At 48.6% G+C, this 14,411-nt stretch overlaps 1 protein-coding gene across 2 annotated transcripts in view; it reads left to right on the plus strand.

The window, feature by feature from the left end:
* The window catches only part of AGPAT4 (1-acylglycerol-3-phosphate O-acyltransferase 4), a 117,415-nt gene that overhangs the window by 26,827 nt on the left and 76,177 nt on the right, over nucleotides 1-14,411 (plus strand). For both annotated transcript variants that reach the window (XM_080807240.1, XM_080807239.1), the window contains exon 2: nucleotides 7,693-7,957. In XM_080807240.1, coding sequence (XP_080663366.1) covers nucleotides 7,780-7,957 — 178 coding nt within the window. In that variant the 5' untranslated portion in view covers nucleotides 7,693-7,779. The remainder of the gene's footprint in view (nucleotides 1-7,692; nucleotides 7,958-14,411) is intronic.

The raw sequence follows: 14,411 nt of genomic DNA on the forward strand, positions 1-14,411 counted from the left end.
AAGCTACTCAGAACCAACTATGAAATATAAACTTAGATGCCTCGATTTCCTATAGACTTAAGTTTTTATCATCCTAAAATTAGACTTCGGGGACAGAGGCTTTGGGTTATCACTCAGAGGATGTAAGGAAAGCGTTGAGCGTGATTGACGACTTCTTTGGAGCTTGGTTTGGTTTAACGGACATCCTGAACGGGACAGGGATGTTGGACAGAGGACTGGGCCATCAAATTTTAACGGAAGCTAATTGTAATAGGCTTCCGCCAAACCATGTGATGAGGATGATTTCTTTAGCTGAGCGCTATTTTAGTTAGAGATGGTCCCAGAGACAGTTACATTTGGTCTAGAACACTTTCTCTCCTGTCGTGTTTTGGGCCTTGAGCCAGTCTAAGTCTCAGGAATCCAGAAACTAAATTTATCCTTGTTTGTCAGGACCAAGTGCTCAGTGTCTGCCTCAGACTTCCACAAGTTAGTCGCTGCCCTCTTGGAGAGCTCTGCGAAATTCATTCAGCCTCACGGAGAAGGTGGAATCTGACGGTTCCAAGAGCAGAACACACCTCGCTCATTTTCCCGGGGACTGCATCCATGCCCCTCTCCGGGGCCGCCGGTGGCCCCGGGCATTCTCTGCCTTGCCGACCGAAAATGCTGGTGCAGAGACGAACTCACCAGCTCACCCCATGTTTGCTTAGTCCACGCTGCTCTCTGCCAATCCCTGTAGTTTTCCTCTTCTTTTCATCTGGTCAGCCGAGCCCCTTTGAGAGCCCCCTCTGTGCAGGAGCTCAGGAAGAGGGAAGGAGCCGGATCCCCTGAATGAGGAGACCTCATTGAAATAACAGGAAACTCGGGTGGGTGAGGGTATCGGTTTTCTGTATGAGAACCAGAGACAGTTCGATCTGTAAAGGATCTCAGAGCTCACATACTCAATTTCTTCCTAAGGAGGAAGATGTTGAAAGAGTCAGGCCAAGCCCAGACTCCAGGTTGGCTGACTTGTCTGAGTGTGTGTGGGGGTGTGTGTGTTGGATGTGGGGGGGGGGGGCGTATACATAAAACCACTGCTGTTAGTGTTTTCCTAAGGTTTTCTTTGCTTCCACTTGTTCTATACTTGATTTTAAAGTTGTGAAATATATATATATATATATATATATATATATATATATATATAAATTTTGGGTCCTTTAACTCATAATAGCATATTGAAAATACACTCATTTTACTACAAACCTATTATAGTGATACTTATTCAACCGTGTGCATTTCCCATAATTCACTTTATTGTTTCCTCATGTTGGAAATGTAAGCAGTTTCTAATTTTAGGTGCTTATAAATCATGCTTGCTGAAGATCTTCAGGCAGAGAGAATTTTTCTAAAAGTTAATTTTGTCCTTAAGAGCATTTTCTCAGAAGCCGCGTTACTAGATAAAGCGGTGTGAAGATGTGTAAGGTTGCTCTAAAAAGCCCGCGTGGTGGTTCTCACACTGAGGCTAGGAGCCCCACGTGACCTCCGCTGTTTCAGCGTGGAGTCTTAGTATTTTCCTTTGGAATGTAAAAAATAGGTTTTGGTTTGTTGGCTTAGTATTTACAAAATCTTTCCTCTCTTTTCTGTTTTGTGACCTGTTCCGGTGTTTGGAGTTAAAAGAGCCTAAATAAGGCGTTGTTTTGATTTCGGTGATGATGCTAAGTTGGTCATGGGTATTATTGTAGCAATTCACTTGGACTGATTTCTTTAGAAGAAAGTCCGGCTTCTTCTAAAACCCCGACCTGGTTCCGTGCGGTAATGTACACGCAGCAAACAGGCCAGCCCTTCAGACACACGCGAGCGCAGGAGCTAATCCCCTTTCTCTCTTCCCGAGTGTGAATGAAGGTCGTGTTTATTTCATAGTTTCGGAATATCGACGAAGGCCGACTCTGTCCGTCTTAACCAAGGGTCTCCTGTTTGTCGCCTAAGTGAGCGCTTTACGCGGAAGCTCTCTGTGTCTATTTGGAGGACGATGCAGTTTGAATTCTCTCCTGGGGACATTCCGAGCTTTCTTTATTTGCTTATGTTTCCACTGGAGGAGGTCAGCGGCATATGGCACCATCTGCTTGACCACACAGAACTCGCTTCGGGAGTCCCTGGGAGCGGAGCTAGGCTGCTGTGAGCAGGGCTGCGGCTGTGCGTCCGCTCACTTCCCGGCTAGAGACAGCCGCGAGCACTCTGTGGCTTGCACTTTCTCTTGTTCTGAGGTCCGCTTCTTCATCCCCACGCCGGCAAAGATTGTTCCAGAGTTAAGAAGGTAAAGACTACGGGAGCTTTTGTGAACGCATCGTTTCCCGTGTCTGAGTCACTCGAGGAAAAGGAGAGGTTAGAATTAAAACAGCTGGGGGAGGAAATGTTTTAACACACTTGAAGGTAAATTAAAGAAAATGTCAGGCTCTGGAAATGTAGTGAGAGAAAAACTAAGTCGATTTATCTCTCACTGCTTTCCCAGAAATGCCAGAGTGATACATCTTAGCTGCTCCCCCTGGCCTCCTTATTTTCTTGCAACCATGGAAAAATTCTCCCGTTATTTGGGCGCTCCCTATGTTCCAGGCACTCTGCTAAGGGTTTGACGTTCGTTTGGAATGTAAAAAATAGGTTTGGGTTTGTTTGCTCAGTATTTACATTTCTTGATTAGCTTTGATCATCACAGCAACCTTGCGTTGATTTCACCGACGAGGGAGTGATTTCTAGAGCCGTCAAGGGGCTGAGCCTGGATTTCCAGCCGGAGCTGCCTGACTCGAAAGGTCCCCTTAGCCTTTCCTGGTCTCTAACGGTTGTGCTGTATGGCCTTTCCCAAGCACCTGTGCCTGCATGCAAGGTGGCCCCCGGTGGCCTCCATGTTGCAGAATTTCTCTTGTCTGTGGCTCTTGGGCTGGATTATCACCTCTGTGCTCCCCTGCCAGGGGCTGCCAACACTCCTGTCCTTTCTCCTCGAGTCTGCGAGCGATGTACTTGTTCTCCACCAGCCACCTGTGGTTTCTCCCCTCGTGCACCACCTGTGTCCATCATCTGACCACATCTAACCGCAAGGCAGGCTGGGAAGGGGGTCCATCCACCTCTCTGGCCCCGGGAAGGGGAAGATCTCCTTCTCATTAGCGAAAAGAATAATAGAGCAGAGGAGAAAAAAGAAACCACCATCATTCTTCTGCCAGAAACGAGCCACTATTAATAGATGGCTATGACTATAGAAATAGATGGAGATGTGAATGATATAAAATACACATTATTATTTTACAAACCTGAATCATGCTTCTTTGTTAGCCATTTTCACTCAGTATATTCTTACTTTCTTCAAAGGCCTGTACTCGCTGGTTTAACGTGTCTGCTGTGCAGTGATTCATGGTCATTCAGCATCCCCTATGCGTAACCCCTAGGTCTCTCCCATCCTTGTATGAACGACCTTTTTAGGTTTTAGGTCCTGGTGGTACACAGGGAGACTCCTTCTACTGAATAAGGAGCCTCCTCCAACATTAATGACAGATGTTTCAAGCAGCTGGGAACCAATTTAACATTGACTCATGGGTAACCACGTGCCCTCAAGGACTGCCAGAGACTTTGTCAAATGATGAGTTAAATTCCAAATCTGCTAAACCCTCAGTGGCTGGGAAGTAAAGGTAATTTGGAGTGACCTATTCTCCTTGAACCTATTACGAACCCCGGTAACGGGAGCTTTTAATCTATATTTAAAACGCTGGTTCGGTAATTTTCAGATGATGTGTATTAAGCTCATGGGTCAGACTTGACCTTCGGAAAAATTCAAATAATGTATACAGATTGGTTTCCTGGCATTTCTTTCCCCTGTTCTCTATGCTTTCCTTTAAAATGTCTTCGTGTGTCAGCAGTTCCTCCTCGATGTCCCCCGCACTCACCGGACTGTGATTGGCCATAGCTTTAATATCTGGCAAGTACCGCCCCCCCCTTTCTGTTCTCACCCACAACCAGCTTGTGCTTCAAGCCCCAATCACATCGCTTCTTCCCTCTGTCCCCTCCTCACACCTGACCTGTGTTGGTCACTTGCAGCTGGATTTCACTTGTGCACAGGTGGGAAGGGAATGCCCGGTAGGGTTGGGCTTGAATTCTGCACCTGACGTGCCTGGAGCCGGCGCTCAGGGCTGGCGGGTGAGTACCGGGGAGAGCCGAGTCAGACTCTTCATTGTGTAAGAACCCACGACAGATAACGGGCACATGGCTTCCTCACGGCTGCCCTTGATGATGAGAAATATCTCTGTTCACAGAAACAGGACAGGGCAACTGCTTCATGGTTATTTGTTGGTTTGTAAACTCCATCGATTACTGCTCTCATTGTCTAAAAAATAAAATTCTTTGTCATTTCCTTACTTCACATAAACGACAGAAGTGAATTTGCTGGAAAGGTTCTCCCCCTAACATTCTAGGTAGTCACCAATCTGAGAGGGAAAGAGGCAAAATATTTTAAAATATTTTCACTCTACTTTCGTTCGCCACTGGAAAAATCTTTATGCCATCTTCTCCCCATATGGCACTAAATTGGCTGATTACCACATTCCAGAAAAAGCTCTTTTATTCAATACAGGTAGGGTGGTCCCCCAGACTTCCATCTGGAATAAACTTAAGACGCATGATACATATTCACCCAGTAGACGCCTCCTTAAATAATTTAGCCTCATGTCTCTTTTGCTAATCAGTCCTAGGACAAAGTCAGTAAAATTGTTTAATAACCTCATGGCACTGCTAACCTTTCCTTTCTTAGGCAATTCCTTGGCTAGTCCTGTATTTTGCTCTCGCCTATACAATTGAGAATTAGTTTAAGTTAAAAAAAAAAAAAAAGAAAAGCAATAGTTTCCTTGGAATCCTTTTTTTTTTTTAAGATTTCATTTATTTGTCAGAGAGAGAGGGAGTGTGGATAAGCAGGGGGAGGGGCAGAGGGAGAAGCAGGCTCCCCGCTGAGCTAGGGGCCCCATGCAGGACTCCATCCCAGGACCCTGGCATCATGACCTGAGCTGAAGGCAGATGCTTACCTGACTGAGCCCCCCAGGGTCCCACCTCCCTGGAATCTTGGTCCCTCTTTATCGACAGAGAAAGAGAGACTCAGAGGGGTGATTTTACCTGAAGATACATGACCAGTAAGAGGTATGGCAGAACTTCAAACCCAGACAGCTGAACCCACACTCAGCCGCCACCACGCCAATCTAGGAAGGGAGTTTGAGGAAGTGTGGGCAGAACCAAACCACCCGAAACCCACCTGCCTGTGATTCCCCTGAACCATCACCGGTATGGCGTTAGAGCCCCACTCCATGTGATACGAGTAAGGGTTTTACTCAGTGGCATGGTGGTCCCTTGTCTTTTATAAGGCAAAAATTTTATAAGGCAAAAATACGTTTCCTTTTTAACACCCTACTCCTGCCTGGAAACCGAGGAAGACTGCATTTTACCCCCTGCATTTCCACTGCCCATTGACTTCCTTTTCTTAGTGTTAAGTCAGCATAGCAGAGGATTTGCCGAATATTCCACAAATCCTAGATCCCAGAATCCTAGTGAAGACCCATCCTTCTTCTGGCCAGATTGTGTGGAAGCTTTTAGTAGCTAATGTAGGGACAGTGAATAAAGCACATGAATATTCAACATCATCCTATCGCTGCTGCCAAACTGTAAGCCGATGTACATCACTCCTCCTTCTGTGGCTCCTCGGAGTCAAGCGCGTGGAGAGTGGGCTGCCGGCTTAATGCCCACTCGTTAGCGAGAGGCAGGGTGTGTTAGAACCGGGTGTGTCTTAAAGAGCTGGACAACCTGGAGATGTCTGTGGGACATGCTGCCTGAGAGGGGTCAGGGATGTGGTGCATCGGTCTCTGCAGGAGCCTGGCTTTGTGCCCGAGAGCAGGCCTTCTAGGAGGGTGGGGTGTGTCCGCTGACTCCAAAGAAGGCAGGCCTAAGGTTAATTTTCATTTCCCCCCATCAGAAATGTATGGAAACTATGCATGAGGACTGTGTACCTTCCAGATTGTCTAAGCAAGTGTAAATGTTCTGGAAGAATGTACCTTATGTCTGTTCTCCTGCCCAAGACTATCTTCAAAACCGGTCTGGGTGGCCAGACACAAGCCCCATTCCGCACTTGGAGCCTCGCTTGTGATTCTGAACTTCAGGGAAGGCTGCGCTAATTTTTGTGTTTGGGGTCATCTCCGGGCTGCTCTGTACAGCCCAAGAGGACACCCCCCACCCCCCGGTTCACACCCCAGGAGCAAAGCAGCCCAAACAGGTGCACAAGAAAGAACTTAGGAGTAAAACTGAGAGCTACGGTTAGTTATGGTCTGTAACAACTGTAGGCAAATCACCCAACCCCTGAGTCATCTCAGTTTCTTATTCTGAAAAATGGGATAATAATAATATTCATTATTCATGGGATTCATGGGAGGCTTAAAATGGTGAAGTAGATGTGAAACCGTTACACAGATTCTTTTGTGTTATTAATAAAGACCGCAGGGAAGTCCAGGGTCTCCCAGCTGTGACCGCAGGGGGTTCATCCTAAACCTTGAGCTCATTTCCGGGCAAGTTTGCGGTGAGATTCTGCTTGCAGGGGCACAAGGCTGCGATGCCTGACCGCCTCAGCTTTATTTATTTTCCCATCAGAGTATTCGCACGTCCTGCCTTTACGCTTGCCCCCAGGCTTGATTCGCCACACCGTGAAGTCATATCATTATGCCATTTTGGGGTTGGAGACTGTGAGTCTGGTTGCTTTGCGTGTTTTGAGTTTCTTTCTGATTTTAGAATATGTGCACGTGTGTGTGTTCACACGCCTGTGTGTGTGAGTGTATGTGTGTGTGTGTGCATGTGTGTGTCAGGGGTGCAGTGGGGGCGGTTCTCTTGCCTGCATCGTTGGTTATTTGTGTTTGCGCATATCTCAGAGTCCCTTCCTTGCCCACCTTCATTAAAGTGTTCCACCTGCATATACATATATATATATTTATATTTATATATTTTTTCAAATTAAGCTCCAACTATATGCCTATGACTGTTCCAATGGTTGGGGAGAAAATGATGATTTTCAAGGTAATTGTGTCCCCGGGTGAAGTGACAGTGCAGTGCGGGAAGGCAAACAACTGGACAAGTGCCAGGAGAGGACACCCCATGGCATGCTAGCACAGGGACTTTGGGAGGGAGAGCCCACGCCAGGGACCAGCCCGATCTCACGCAGGCCAGGCTTGCCAGGAGAAGAGACGTGGTGGGCGCGGGATCTAGAGGCTGAGAAGCGGAAGCGGGTGGGGAGAGGGTGTTCAAGCAGAGATGGCAGCAGGAGGGAAGGCCCAGAAACACAGGCGCTGCCGGGAGCCCCAGGGACAGGGGCTGGCCCAGTGGCTGAGCAGGAGGACTCCGGGGAAGCTGAGGAACCCCGGCCAAGTGGCTTGACCTCTAGGATCTCAGTCCCCCCCTCTAACAGCAGCAACTACCTCGCGGGGCATCAGGGCGATTAAAGGAACTATTCATTTTTAAGAGTTGACACTGGGCCCGACGTGAGTGAGCTCTATGTAAATCCTGAATACAAATAAACCAGCTCGCATACAAGATGTTGAATCTTCAGAGCATCTTTTTTTTTTTTTTTTTTTTTCAGAGCATCTTTTTAAGAGTCGGTTTTGTTTTTTTTTTTCCCTGACTCTAAAAGCACAGACGGTTTTTCGTAACATGTATCGTTGGTTTGTATTCTAGACAATTTCCCGAGTGCTGGGCCTTTTTCCCCTCTGGAAAGATTCTCCTGCGAGTATTTATTTGTCGGGATAAAAGCAACCGCGCGCCATGGACCTCATCGGGTTGCTGAAGTCTCAGTTCCTGTGCCATCTCGTCTTCTGTTACGTGTTCATCGCCTCGGGGCTCATAATAAACACCATCCAGCTCTTCACTCTCCTCCTCTGGCCGGTCAACAAGCAGCTCTTCAGGAAGATCAACTGCAGACTGTCCTACTGCGTCTCCAGCCGTAAGAGCTTTTGCGTGTTCTCTGTTTGCGCCCTCCCTGGTGCGGGGTCAGACGTGGGGCTTCAAGGGCCCCCCCCCGGCCTTGCCCTGCGTCCTCAGCTGCTTCTCGTTCTTTTCTCGTTTGCTTCGGGAGATGACTGTCTCGTCCTCACTCTGAGCCAGATTATTTTCTCAGCGCGTCATGTCAGTAGCCCACCACTCTGTTTGGGCACGGAGGGGTGTTCTCCCGTGGAAAGTACACGGGCCTTCTGCCTCTGGGTTTGTAGTCCTCCCCCTCAGAAGCAATGAGCGTGAACGATTTCTTAGTTACTCTCTCGGAAATAGCATGCGTGTGTGTAAGGGGATGGCTACGTATGTGTGGCTCTTACGTGGACACGAATGCAGGCGGGTCTCTGAGTGTCTGTCTAGACCCATGATACATACTCATATTCTTTAAAACGAAATGACAATGGAACATAGTGTTCTCTTTCTTGCATCTTTTCTTTACCTCTTTATTTTGAGAGAACTGTAGATGGGTGTGGGATTGTAAGAAACAACACAGGGAGCTGCGGTATAGCGTTCGGCCAGCTGTCCCCAGGGGGAGGGAACCCCTTGCATCTCACCAGGATGACGTCCCAACAAGAAAACCAACAGTGACACAGTCCACCAGCCTGATTTAGATGTTTCCATTTTTATATACATGGATGTGTGTGTGTGTGTGTGTGTGTGTGTGTGTGATTACGCTAGACTATTTTAAACATGACTCATTCCCCTGGCCTGAATTTTAAAACTGAAATGAAAAGGGATAAATCAGAATATTGGGAATGCCTAGAGATGAATTTTGTTGTGGATTGACCTCAACTTTCACCTAGTCTCAACAGTAGAGAATGCAGTACGTCATTACCAATTATAGATGTAGGTATGAATGTATTAAAAAATACGAGATCTTTCAAATCAAGCAATTTAAAAATCTCAGCTCTGTGACATTATGCCAAGAGTCCAAAATTATTGGTATCTTTCTGAAGCCCTTTAAATGAAACAATCAAATTTGAATTTGAATCACAACAATACAAGCTGCATACGATTATCCGAATGGATTACTACTGATCCAATCAGTTATTTTTTAAACTTCGAGATACTAACTTGTGAGAAAAAAAAAAATGATAGAAACATCCTTACTCATGATTTCTCTCACCAACTCAGAACTTGATGTGGTGTCAGTGCTGACCCCTTATGTTAGTGTGTTTTACACAAATATGTCTTGAAAATATTCCTAAGATCATAGAGGCAAGTTATAACTGAAAAAGGAATCTTTCTTCCACGTGTCTATGCATATCAGGTGCACGGCCATTCAAGGCAAGAGTACATAATGCAAGTTTCTTTGTCATACATCGTACTCTCACATGGGTCTGCGATACTTAGGCATCTGGAAAAGGGACAATTGTCAGAGCAGGACAGAGGCCGTAGGAGGTGGCCTGAGCCTAAATTGTAGCTGTGTGAAGAGAGAAGAGTTTGCATAGTCAAGGGAAGGTGGTGATTGTCTGACATTTACCTTCCTATTTTTTTTTAAGATTTCATTTATTTATTTGCCAGAGAGAGAGAGACAGAGAGAGCACAAGCAGGGGTGGGGGGCAGGGGCAGAGGGAGAAGCAGGCTCCCTGCTGAGCAAGGAGCCCCATGTGGGACTCGATCACAGGACCCTGGGATCATGACCTGAGCTAAAGGCAGATGCTTAACCAACTGAGCCACCCAGGTGTCCCATACCTTTCAATTTCGAGTGGCTTTTTATACTCTAGCAAATAGGTATCTACTTAAACAAAATTTAACAAAGCAAAGCTGATTGTACTTTTCACCGAAACCCATAATTATGTGATTTGTACACACCTATGAGATTCCAAAATCTGTCAGTTTGCAATTTGAAATCAAGTCTGTTAGCTCTGTCCTAACCCCAACCGAGTTTCAACCAGGTGGCTCAGAATTGGGTTTCTCATTTGGAGTCAAGGAGTAAGAGGGAGAGGTAGAATTCGGGATGCGAGTTCCCAAGAATTTTGCTTGTAGTGGATAGTGAGGCCACACCAAGGTTACGGGCAGGATCATGTCCAGTTCTTCTGAGGCTGCTTTAGCCTACTTGCCTCTGGTGGAAATTCAGATGGGCAACAGAATCAGAAAGCAAAATGGATTTTTATCCAGCACAAACTGATAAAGTTATTTTAAAATAATTCCAAATGAAACTTGGGAACGAAGCATCCAAGACTGCCAGCACGTCCCCACACAGGGGGCCCGGGAGGATGGGCAGCCTCATGGGAAGGCCTGGCAGCTCCCTCGGGTACACCCGCAGTGGTCTGTGCCCACAGCCCCAGAGCAGAGCTTCCACGGGCCGTCTGAGCAGACACGGAGCCATTTTATAGCCTTGGGAACAGAGAAGGGAAGGAGCGGTCCCGGCTCCTGGGAAGACAGCGGGTGGTAGAAGGGCAGGGTGATGCCACCTGGGCTCGGCTTGTGGGCACCTCATTGTAGTGAGTCCCATACAAATTCAGGGCTCATCCTATTCCCAGAGTCTCTTTCCCTGTTGCCCTAAATGTGCTACACAGCAAAGCTACTCTCCTCTTTCCCCTTTCACGTGCCGTCTGTGGTTGGTAGATTTCCTTATACCTGAGTGCTTCGCGAGGACGACGACAGAGGACATGTAACAGACAGACTGCTGACCGGTGATGGTCACAGGCTATGGGTCGCGGGCTCCTCGGCAGCCTGGACAAAGAGATGGCCAGGCTCCTTCCATGGCTTCTCCCTCCTCCTCCTCTCTCACTTGAGATGAAAACTGTTCGTGGGGTTTAATTGTGTCTTCTGGTGTATGAATCACTCTAAAGCTTAGAAAATCAGCAGCAGCCATCATTTGCCACTGATATTTTAAGAAAAAAGGCAGAATAAGTTGTTTCCTGGAGACTCGGACCGCCCTTCCCATTCACATTTTACCAATAGGGCTCTATCATCATCCCGTTCTCTTCAAATGTTTGTTAAGAGCTTGCTGTTATACCAGGTAAATCCGAAGCAGTCAGCAGCCCTGGTGTGGTGAAGCCGGCCTGGGAAAGGCCACACTGATGTGAGTGACACACAGAGACAAAATGCAGCCAAGACGGCTCATTTACCAGCAAGACACACAGCACAGAGCATTTCGTTCTGGACACCGGGACTAACATCAGGCATCCCACTTGGAAAGCGTATTTAATCTGGATGGCTGGGTTTGGGGTGGTTGCTTTACTTTACTTCCGCATAGATTTGGAGGCAGGAGAGGCAAGGACAGCAGGACAGCTGAGTGAGGACGGGCAGGGCAGAGCCAGCCTGGCAAGGGGAGGAGCCGGAAGAAAGGGACGTTGGGAAGCCCAGCAAGGAGCAGAATTGAATTACCTTTCCTTTGCACAGGATGTGCCTTTTAGTAAAAGATGGCCAAGACCGGCTGGCTTGTTTTTCTTCCCCTCTGACACTGCAGGTTAAAAAACAAACCAGAAAGATGAAAAGAACCTATTAATGGCAGAGATTTTAAAAGGAGCTGGGGTGGAGGTCAGGGAGGACTGCCGATGACCTTAGGGATCCAGCCAGGAAAGGGCTGCTGGTAACACAAAGTGGAGAAACTGCCTACCCCCTCCCCCCCCACCGTCCCCGCCCCAACCCCGGTGCTTTGCTGCCAAGTTGCCTGTTGCTGCTGACTCGCTGTGTGGCTGAGCTGCCCTGTTGGATTCCTCCGGGCTGCTATACTCATCGTTTTCAGTGTCTGTCCGACGCACAGCTCCAGGGGCAAGGCTGCGTGGTGGCGAGGGGGCAGTGGGCATGTGGAGTGCCAGGATGCAAAAGAAAACGTCTGCCTTCCTGCTTACAGCCTGCCTCTTCTTTCTTCCCATTAGGGCAGGTAACTCCTTGGATAGGTAACTTCAAAACATGAACTACATTTGAATAAACGGGATGGGGTGCAATGGCCCAGGATTCCAAGATTTTTCTGATAATGGGTCTAGATGTTTTGTTTTTGCACTTGGGAAAATGTTTCCTCCGTCTTCAGCACCCCTGGTGCTCCCCCTGACTTGGTTATCGGCCACTTTACTAGTAGTTGCCAGTAATCGAGCAGGAAGAGAGAAGTGAGCTCGTCATCACCGCCTGCACCACCACCCGTGTGTCCTACCTTGAACCAGACATTGGTTTTCCTGCTGTAATAATAATAGGCATTAGCAGTGGACTCCGGGATATCTGAGCCACTTCGGAGCTGTGACCCGAGAAGCGGGGCTCAGCCGTATGGTGCGCTTGGCAGAAGTCGGTCTATGATCCTCTCTGGAAGGATATGAGCTCAGTAACTTCTCAGAACAGCCTCAGCCAAGGGACGTGCGTGCAGGCAGGTTGGAAGGTGCAAGATGCCCAAGGAACGGTCCGTCCCAAGCCACGGGATTCCCGGGACGTGGATGGAGTTGAAGACCCTGGAGATAGGGAGGGAGGCAGCTCCGTCCTCCTGAGTCAAAGCACATTCTTGACCCAGCCAGCAAGTGTCATTGGTAGGCGAGTGATCCATCAGAAAAAGGGTCGCTGTGACCTTTTCCAACATGACCTTGGGAGAAACGCTGTGTCCTGTTACCTCGGCAGCTGGCTGGATCCCTGTCTCTCTTCCCAGCCTGATTAATGGCAAGGCTGCCTTTCTCATTTAATCCAAACTGACTTTTCAGTCTCTTCCGTCCTGGAGAGGTTTAACTCCTTCACTTGCTGCAATAGTTCCTTCTCCGGGACATCAGCAAGCGTCTTGGTTAGATAATCCCAGAGCCCCTTGTCCTGCTCCCACTCATGCAGTCTGGGCTCCTGCTGACAGGTGGGTCCAGGTAGGAGCTGCCGATAGCTCTGCTGGGAGCCACGACCCGAAATCTGGACGCCGACGTCAAAGGTCTTCTGGCGAGGCCTTAGAAGGTGGCAGGGGGTGGGCGCCTCCCGGAGCGCATAGATAACTGGCGGTACAGGGCCACGTAAGCGGAAAAGCGTGCAGTTGGCGCTCTGCGCTTCCCTGCCGCTGTGTGATCCGATGGTGGCTTTGATGAACAGTCAGAGGGAAGGGCTTTTGAAGACTGGTGATGAGTGCCGCAGCGCTGCCTGGAGGTTAGCAATCTGACCCGAAGGCAAAGCCCAGATCCCTGAACAGAGCCGGGGCGGGGCGGGGGGTGGGGAGGGAGGCCGAATTTCTCTCAGGAGAGCCCTTCCCCTCCTCACTGTCACCCGAAATGTGTTGGTCTCCCCACCCCCAGCTCTCACGGGCGAAAACACCACTGGCTTGGCCCGCAGTCGCCCTCTGACGGCCTGACCCGCAGATTTCAAAACGTCCGCAGTGATGTTTACCGAGTGCTTTCCGGAATGGGCAAAGAGCATCTTGTCCTCCTAATTTCTGTTTGTAAGGACGATACCTCCTTGTCAACCCAGGTGATGACAACAGAGTCCAAGACTGGATCCACGAGAGGAGAAGGATCAAGCAAGAGAGATCCTCCGCTAAGTAGCTTTTCCCCTCCCCTGGCGATTTTTCCAACAAGTATTGAGCCCCTACCATGTGCAGGGCAGAGAGGTTCCTGGCCCAGGATAACACAGGAGGTAGAGGGGCTGTGGTTCAATCTGGGACCCCTAAGTGCAGTGCTACCTGGTGTGGCCGGGGGGTTGAGGAGCCCGGCTCCCGAGCTGAGGCCAAATGTCCCCCTGGGGGCTATAGTAAGTGACGTTCCCTGGTGCTACGGAGGAAGGAAAAGAGAAATGCAATCACAAGAGGAAGTTATTTTCATTCCTAATCATTGCAGTCACTGCAGTCTCTGGGGTTGATAATGTATTAGGCATCACGCTAAATCTTCCGTATCCATTACATGGTTTAAGCCCATAATCACCCTGAGCAGGCAATCCCCCATTTTGTGGCTCAATTAACTGAACCTCAGAGAGGTCAGGTGACTGGTCTAAGGTCATAAGTACAGCTAGTAATTAGGAGAGCTGAGGTCCCCAAATGCATTTTTTTCTACCGTATTCTACAGCAAAGAGAGTACGTGACAAGAGTTTTTAACACCCACGGCTAATGTCCAGCAAACATCTGCTAGGATTACCCCTGGGCATGTGAATCACTTTCTTGGTCCCAGGTGACCCACTCAGGCACCTGTCACGCTCAGCCAAGTGTTCTTCCACACACATGCATTGGCGTTCATTCTGGGGGTCCGACGCATCCCCAGGAGGAATGAAGGGGACCCAATGGTTGCCCTCAGAGGGATCCAGCCTCGTGGGGAAGACGTGGGACCCAAACCATTGTGGAGCAGGAGATAAAAGCTAGAACAGAGGTACACAGGGAACACAGAGGAAGGGACAGTCCATCCTGTGAAAGGGTCCATGTTCTACTGAAGCAACGTCACAGGCCAGGGGTGACAGAAGGAGGAGGTTTTGCAATATCTCGGCAAGAAGAGGAAAAGAGGTCTAGCCTGAGGGAA

This window comes from Martes martes (assembly GCF_963455335.1).
Source record: "Martes martes genome assembly, chromosome: 6".
Taxonomy (NCBI): Eukaryota; Metazoa; Chordata; class Mammalia; order Carnivora; family Mustelidae; genus Martes; species Martes martes.